The sequence below is a fragment of the Cyphomyrmex costatus genome, unplaced genomic scaffold (assembly GCF_001594065.2).
Source record: "Cyphomyrmex costatus isolate MS0001 unplaced genomic scaffold, Ccosl1.0 scaffold33, whole genome shotgun sequence".
NCBI classification, from domain to species: domain Eukaryota; kingdom Metazoa; phylum Arthropoda; class Insecta; order Hymenoptera; family Formicidae; genus Cyphomyrmex; species Cyphomyrmex costatus.
Genome location: NW_017277450.1, coordinates 497,825 through 507,456, shown reverse-complemented (window position 1 = coordinate 507,456; position 9,632 = coordinate 497,825). Strand labels below are relative to the sequence as shown.

The window sequence follows — 9,632 nt, the reverse complement described above, 5'->3', positions numbered from 1 at the left end:
CTCTCTCTCTCTCTCTCTCTCTCTCTCTCTCTCTCTCTCTCTCTCTCTCTCTCTCTCTCGGCTACTCGACAGACGTCGATCCGGTGGATTATCAGTGCTGATTACTATTCACCTCTTATAACGTGTTAATTAGGAACGTTCATCAATTGCAGAATTCCTAATCGATATGTTATGTCTTTGCAACGTATGATTTCGCGACATAAAACAGAAAACTCCAAGAAGCTACCGGTTACTCACCAAATGCCGTGAAGAAGTAGTGATCGAGGATTCCTTCTTCTTATCTAACATGATTAAATATGGCAATTCTGTGCATTCTTTGACGTAGGCGCGACGCGTTGTATCGGGATTATCACACATGGATGCGTTTCAAAACTTAACTGTCAACTTCGATCTTTTATCCTAGTTCAGTGAACAATAACAAAGACAAAACGTTAGTTGAGAGAATCAAATTTTGGAACGCAACCCAGGTGATCTGGTGGGATATTGTATTGATCAGAGATCACAGATGCGTCATTCAATTACAATCGTTAATTAATTGACACACTAAACAATCACGTTACATTTATTCGGAACTACCGGCTACTCACCAGCGACGGGTCGCTGCCGACGGGCGTCGATGCTGATTTCGCGAATCAAAGTAGATATACCATTTTCGAAACACCGCGACGATATCACTCTCGAATTTACTCGACACTCACTATTAATTGATTCTGAACGAACTGCGATCGATATCGCTCACGACATTAAATAAACGCGCTCAATAAAACGTCATTTTAGCCAAAGATTGCCTGAGACCGCTATAACGCAATAAGTACGCGTACTCCCCATCTTAACCAGTAATTGGAATATTATATGTTGTAGATTTGGAATATTTTTTCTAATTTTTAAATAATGTAATAATTTGAAATAATTTTATTAATTAAGAGAAATATATATAATATATAATTTATATTATTTCTTTAATGTCTTAAATATTTAGTGTAAAATTATTTTTAATCGCGCGCGCGGCGCGAATAACTAATATCGTCATTCACTCATGGATCATGGGGCGTTAGTGAAAATTTCATAACATGGTAGTTAAAATGTTATTAAGATATTATATACACTTTCGGGCAGCTTTAACTCGTGAACACTATCGATACGTATATTTTACGTTCAAGCATTGAGCGCTAAGCAGTGCCTTCATTGGTTCAATTAGAAGGTTCAATCTGCCATTAGTTAAAAGGTAGGATAAGCGAAGAAAAACTTTTAAAATTTTTTCGTTAGGTGACATCAGCTTGTTATAATACTGATCTCTTAATAATTATTATAAGTATCATAAATAGAGAACTTGATAAATAATAATTCAATTTTTAAGCAGTTTTATGTTATATATTGTATATATATATATATATTATTTATTATATATTTTGTATAAGTATGAGAATACAATCGTACTACATGGTCCATATCAAGATTAAACTTATAGTGTACTTATTAATCATAAAAGTCTAGATTATATTGTTTTTTTTTAATTAAAAATATGAAATATATGAAACTTGTATTACATTAATTAAGACAGGCCTATTTTCTTATAGAAAAAATTTATGTAATAATAGCAATACTGTGTTACTCAACATAAATAACTTTTTCGATTTAAATAAAAGTCAAATATTATATCGTGTGATAAATATATGTAATGTATATTATAGATACTTATGAATATATATTTTTGAAGTTATTAATATTCGATAATGATAAATCATAAAATGAATATTATCTGCTAATTATAAACTAATTATGATAAATCGTAAATTAATATTATATTATGAACCAATCGTATAAATTTCTAAAAAATAAAATATTCGAGACGAATAGATATCGAAATAGATGAATATCAAATTGTAACTATTAAATTCATAATCATAGTAAACGTACAGATATTGATAATAAAAATATCTATATAGATAAAATTATGGACTATCTATTTATCAATTCTTAGTTCTTCTTTTTCTTTATTTAGCATTACCGAAATTGCACACAATTAAAACCAATCCCAAAAATAAAAAGCAATATCAAATCATTTTTAAAATAAGAAATCTAAACAATATATATGATACTTTAAATATCTCAAAGATGTCATAAGTGTTATTTTAAAAACGTTTTTAAAATATTTCTTAGATATATGATATATGACACAAGGTAATATTTTTTAAGTATATAATTTATTTAAGTGTTATATTACACAAATAATATTTCATATTATATTTCTGATGTAGATAGTTTTATAATAGAGATCAAATCATTATATGTATTATATATAGTTTCTCGAATAGATATATCTTTAGTCTTCTTATGTACGCAACATGCGCGTGTTTTTAAAAATTCTGACAAGAAAATGAGTAGAGAAAATAATGCTGACGATGTTAAAATTTTATGAACTTAATGTCGTCGAGATACTTAAATTGTAATAAAAAGCGCGCCATATCAGCATTGTGGCTTGCGGCCACTCCGTATTCACCTCAGGCAAAGCACAAAAAACGCCGAAACCGCGATACGAAATTCGCTATCTAATCACTTAGCTATTCAGACTTTTACATGACGCGGAAAATTTCTGATCAATCCTCGTCTATCATGTGTGAATTTCGAAAATAATCTTGGAAATCGTTTTTATCGTGTCTAGATTTTCTCAATTCATTTATTTGATTTAAAAATGAACAGCTTCATTCGTTGGTAAAAAAAACTTACAGCATCCCGATATTACTTTACGAAACAATCACAGTATGTCAGTAAGTTCTGACATACCAATATCTGTTAAATGCCAATTTTACTTTTTCTCTATATGTTTTGCAACCTAACATTAATATACAGGATTGCGTTCTAAAAGTGACGTTGTCTCAAGAACTGCGCATTTGCAATTTGAATACTTTTCGCAAAAGTTCTCTCTTCCGCACATCGTAAAGAGAGAATAGAATTCTTTAACCAATCATCTTCTGAAATATTTTCTTAATGCAGTTTATAGAAGAGTTTCGTATAACTTTACGAAGAAGGTTATAGACGCATATTATCATATTGAGCCTTTCAAAATATCATACGACCTCCGTCTCCAGACATTTTCTCACAAATCATATAAAAATGGGAGGAGAAAAAGTAGAATATACTAGGAAATATTGACAAGAATATTAGATTGATCAACTCGTATAGGATTTTTCACGGTGATTTAGAAGTTCTCTGCATTTTGTAAGCGTTCAATGATAACATCGCGCGTGACTTTTAGTCACGTGGCGAACGGATGAAATGCAAATGTTATAACATCGCGCATTTGTTATTTTCAGCATCGACGAGAATGGCCCGTGGAACGCGACGAAGGAGATCATAACGCCGCACAACGACACTTTCTACACCGTCGAGAACCTGAGGCCGTTCACGGTGTACAGCTTCCGAGTGGCGGCGATAAATGCTTTAGGACGTAGCAAGCCTAGCCAGGCGTCCTATTACATGGTGACCCTTCGCGAAAGTAAGTTTCACGATTTTGATTTTTCGTCTCTCTTTTTTTCCCCAAGAAGAACAAAAAAGCTAAAATAATATATTGATAAATGAATCATGTCAAAAAAAAAATGACATGAATTCATCCGATAATTGGTCAATATGACGTCAAATTGACATTCTTGTTTTCCTTAGGCAGTCTCTCTTTACCTCATGTCTATCAAATTATCGAAGCTGAAATCCCGATTCATTTTCAACGAATGAACGAATAAGTAATCGATGTATTTTTATCGGAATATATATATTCGAATCGTTATTTTTCTCAGAAATTTTTCGAATGAGAGTAAGAGATATAAATTACAATTTTAAAGAGGCACAAAGAATTATGCGTGATATAAATACAACATATAATTATAAAATTTAATAAAGATAATTACGTTATATAGAATTTATTAAAATTTGATACCCTGACAGAATAATACATTTACATATTAGTTTCAATAAAACGATAACATATTATGGATACCTATACATATGATTTAATTATTATAAATACTTGTATGATTTATTACGTTTGTATATTATAAAAAAATATTAATTTATTGACATATTAATAATTATTATGTTGTATACATGTTATGAACAATGAACGCTTGTGAAAATTGCAGTGGTAGTGACGATACTGATTTCTCAGTAAATCGAAAACAGGCCGTTCTGATTTAAGTTATGCACATGAAAAAAATAATGTATTAATTAGCATTAAACGACTGAGCGATCTAATTGACATATAATCTTATTAAACAATGTGTCATAAAATCAGCATATACACAATAAATAACGAAAGGCCTTATTGATCTGAGCTAAATTTTAATGCTTAAATAATATTTCGATGTCTTTAAATGTAAACTTAAATTGAACCAGGATAGTAACATTACAAAATTAATAATAGTGATGTTAATAAACATCTTCAAAATGCTTTGAATAATATTTATTACGAAAAATATCACCTCAACCAGAATTTAAATCCTTACATTTTGTGATGGACGTCTGAATCAAATCACAAAGGTTATGAAATTTCGCAATAAATTATTTACAGTTTTTTAGGATGCTTATTAATGTCAATCTTTGTTTGAAAATTTAATTTGTGACGTTACTAGTTCGGTTTAAGATATTGTGTTTAAAGATTGAAAAGATAATCCTATTAATTTAATGAAACAACAAACAAATGTGCCATGTTTTTTAACAAAATATTTTATTGATGGATACACTGTCATTAAATTAACAAAAGTTTCAATTAGACTGCTAATAAACGCTGCTAATACAGTAATATCGATTTCTTTTCGTGTGTTTTAAAATTTCATGTTGCCTACCTATTGCTAATTTTGAAAAAAATTTATAAAGAATAATTAACGCTGTATAAAATTTACCTCTGAATACTACGACCATTGCCAAAGCATTTTCACGTTTCTTTCTTTTCTCTTTCGCTTTTCTCGCTCTTCTAGAAGCGATAGTAAAGTTTTCCAGTGAAGGCCAATATCGGCTTTAGGATATCCTGTCGTCGCGTACATCTGTGCTTCAAGCCGATTCAATCGTCCAAATTACATCTCCCGCAGGCTATCAAAACGAAGTTTGTCGACCACGATGACGCTGAGTGGCGTCATGCTAAATTAAATGGTTGACACTCTCTAGTTGTTAGCGTTCCCGAGGGAGGGCACAAAGCCGTTTTACGACGACACGCGAAAGAAAGTGACGGAATTCTGGCCGAGAGAAAGAATACAGCGGCGGCGGGGAGTGGGAGAGGATTGAGAGCGCGGCACGACCAGTTCTTGGCATCCGGAGAGGCGAGAAGAATCGTCCAGGCTAACTAAAGAGGCGCTAATTGCAGCCGGCAGCCGGCGGGAGCGTACAAGCAGGCTCAAGTCGAGCCTATTCTTTTCCTTTTGTTTGCTAATTCGTCCCTTCTCTCTCTTTCTCACTCCTCGTCTCTTTTTTTCTTTTCTTCCTATCTCTCTACATTTTCCAGATCCTTTCTTTCGTCGTCGGCGTCCTCAACGTCATTCTCTCGCATGTTATGAAATAGGTTGAGCGGGGTCGAATCTTGCGCCAGGCCAAGCCGACCCTATAAATTCCGTCGAGCGCGACCGCGCGCAGGAAGATGGCCAGCAACGTGTAGCCATATATATACGCGCCACGGACGACAAAGTTTACAAGTGCGAGGACCATCTCGCCGTTCCACGCTCTCAACCCTTTTCGACCTGGATTCCCGCGCGTCGTTGATCGCAGGCCCCAATTACCGGGTTATTCGCGTGCGCGCGCGTGCATGCGAAGGACCAACTCGCGGTCCAACGGGAATTAGGTGGCTCGTGGAATGTAACCCTCGTAGATGGAATCCCAGTTCATTTTTAACGGATGAACGAGTAAATGCGTGAGCACTGAATTCACGTCTGTTACAGTTCGCTGGGTTTTTTTTCTCGACGTTTTGTGCCCTCCAGTTTTCTGCGCGCTGATCATTCATAAAATACCTATACGAAATGTTACAGGGTCAATCAGAATAATTGATGTTACAGTTTTTATAATATTGCACACATTATTATACCGGAAGATATAATTTTTATCGAATTTTTTATATATTAGATTTTTTTAGTTTTTAGTTTATATCATGTCGCTTGTTAGAATGTTAAAATACATGTCTCTGGTCACACATTTTACGCGATGTTTATTATATTAATAATATTATATTATATTGCATATTTAAAAATAGTTATTTAATTTATATTCCACAAATTTGTACAAATTATTATAATTAATCGCATTTAATAATATAATTAATAGTTTATTTAGAGACTGAAAAGAGGAAATTTGACATTCTTCATGTATTCACTCACATCTGCATTCACATACATGCCTTTCTTAATTATTTACACATTAATTTATATTATCGTAGAGAGGGTGGTAACATATTACATTACATTATTAACCACGTAATATGATATTAATAACATGCTAATTAAGTTTTAAATTGAATGTATCGATTGCCGAATATTTTGGATATCGTCCCTGGATTTGTTATTGCAACAAGTTTCAGTGTTACATTTCTCTATACAACCACCTAACACAGTATCTAAATTTATAACAGAAACCTAAATTAACACAAATGAGGGAAAAAGACCATTTCGATCAAATTTGATGTCTAATAATAGTTTCGTGTGAAGTCCTAAACCTCATTTTTGTTATACATTTGTCGGTTAATTTTTACATAATGTTGCTTAAATTAATATTTATATTGTTATACTAAGAAAAATTTCTTGCTAAAAATGAACAAACCAGAAAATTCTGATCATATTAATCAGAATTTTGATTATAAATTAGAATCATAATAGATTCAATTAGAAAAATTTAATTATCCATTTTCAGAATTCGAACAATACAATTTCTATTTGCACCGTAATTGTATCGAATCGAGAATATTTTCATCTACTTATTATGTACTGCTTTTATAAATCATCGACGTTTGCTGGAAATTATAAAATTCACACTTTTATAATATTTACACAAATATTATTAGACACTAAGATAAGAAAATGATATTTATTGTGTTGAATATTTCTCGGTTGAGAATCATCTCACTTAATATTGTTTAAATTAAAATTTATATTATTAAATATACAGAACCGAGAGGGTATTTTCGTCCGTAAACGTGTTGCTTTTACTACATTGAGAAAATTTTCTGATTGAAAAGTGGACGAACCAGAAGATTTTGATCACACACACATCAATCAGAATTCTAGTTATATCTCGACTAGAATTATAATAGATTCAATCAAGAAAATTCTGTCAATTTTTAACCAGGATTTCAATTAATCCAACCCGGCTCTTTTTCCAATGTATATGCATTCTCTTCGTGGATCAACAAGGTTTATTTTATACTCACGTTTCGAACTCCGATCCTGTTTCCGAGATGTTTTGCGTTAAAAATTGGAACTATTCGATACTACGTTGGAGGTTTATTTCGCAAACGGATATTGTATGCCTGACGCTTATTAGATACATACGTAGCGATACGTTATAACCATGACCGGTAGCAGCTCATCGACAATGGTTCATCATTCCGTCGTGTGAGATGGGAATAATTATCTGGCTATCGAGACACATCTGTATTACCGAGCCGGATTTCGCATATCGCCATGTGGAAATGCGCTCGTATACACACATCCGTGTTAATAATTAATTTAAACACCGCCAATGACGTCAATGGGGCCGATACGTGACACGGCCAAGAGAAAAATTCGGTGGTGATATTATTTCAACGGTGTCGATAAATCGCGGAATCCTACGCGCGATTTTATTCGCGTATCATTGATGTCGGTATTTTTGTAATTTCCCGTCGCAATATCGCACGCTATCCCATCAGCTGTGCCTGAATTAACGCTTCCAGATAACGCTCGCGATAAAATCGAGATAATTCTCTCTCTCTCTCTTTTTTTGTTGCTTCGTTACGTGACTGCAACATACGCTCGTTTTCCCACGGTAGTTTAGATTCGATCGCGCTATCGAATCGGTCCTTCCGCCAGTTGACGAATATCATATCGGGGAAATATAATATTGTTGAACCATGGGACACACGCGCAGTTTGTTTTTACGCGATGTTAAGTAACGCGATACAGCGCGGGAATTTTTATGTATTAAAATAAAAAAAGAGAGGAAAAGAAAAAAAACTTTCGCGAGACGAAACGGAGCGACGATCGAAAAACGATACATTCGTCGTGCGAAACCGGCGCTGCTGGTTCGCGGCGGCGAGGATGAAATGCGGTCGCGATATATTCGTGTTGTCGGTGCAATGAGTATCGCATGCACTCGAAATCGACGGTGTGCGCGGCCGCAACATACGAAGAAACGAAGTATTTCCGCGAATGTATTTCTGCGAACGACGTTTCGTACGTCACTCGCGACATTCTTCACAAAAGACAAATAGACGGGAGAAGAAATGTATACACAAAGGAAAGTATATTATATATTCTACACAAGTAATAATTACTTGTTTTAAGTATTTCGAAAGTTCTTTTACATCCACAGACCCGTAAGTCCATCACAAGCATGAAATTTATTCAAAATATATTCTGAATTTTAGTACAAATTTAATACTTTAATTAAGATCATTAAATTAAAACAAATTTAATTTGCTTATTATATAAAGTCGTTCCTTCGATGAATGTTATATTTTTTAAAAGAAAATAATTGTTTTGAGTACATATTAATACGAGTTTTTCTAAAATTACACAAAGAATAATATTTGGTTGAATTAACTGGAATTGTAGTAGAAAATAAACGATCCAAGATTCTGATTAAGTCTATTAGATTTCTGGTTAAATCTATGATATTCTTCTTATATAGAAGATTTAATCAAGGAAATTTTGAATGTGTTGATTATTTCAATTAGAATTCTAGTAAATTTAATCAGAAATCCAGTAGATTTAATAAGAATTCTGGATCGCTCATTTGTCACTAGAATTAATTCAACCAAAAATATTTTTCTCCTTTTAATGAACATATTTTTAAATTGTTATTAAAAAATATGTTTTGTTAAAAATAACCGTTAAAAGGAAGAAAATTGGGTAATCACTTTTTAGTAAAATGATATTTTTGTATGTATGTGTGTGTGTACACTAAACGGGAAAGAACGAAAGGACAGTTTTTTTTTGTTTGTAATTTTTCAAAACGATGATAGATTTCATCGTTTCTCCATCTGCGGCACACTTTCGTGCTTACCTCGTTCCCTCTGTTTTTAATTACGGACGATGCATTTTCGGGCTCTAACGGGAAATACTGTTGACGCGCTCTTCGAAAAACGATATCTTCCTCGTCGTCGGTTATTGCGGCGCGGCGCGGCGCGACGCGGCGCGGTGCGACGCACGATTCGTTTCAGTTTGCATTCGTATGAAACGGAATGTAGCAGTCGATATGCCCACATCGACATCGACGATCGTATACGAGTGGTGAATAATGCGTCAATATTGACAGGATGCGTAGACAGGTCACGTTGCGCGCGCGATTCGCCGATCCCGTCGCGCGAGTCCGGTAGATTCGACGACGGATTCGGCAAACAAACGGAACGACGAACAACGCCGTGATACCATGGATCCCGCCGCGCATTGGTTTATGCTACCGAA

General features: G+C 33.8%; 1 protein-coding gene across 1 annotated transcript in view; it reads left to right on the top strand.

Annotated features, from left to right (window-relative positions):
* Positions 1-9,632, top strand: part of LOC108775896 (Protein tyrosine phosphatase 99A) — a 78,384-nt gene that overhangs the window by 39,470 nt on the left and 29,282 nt on the right. The window contains exon 2 of the mRNA XM_018542360.1: positions 3,315-3,496. Coding sequence (XP_018397862.1) covers positions 3,315-3,496 — 182 coding nt within the window. The remainder of the gene's footprint in view (positions 1-3,314; positions 3,497-9,632) is intronic.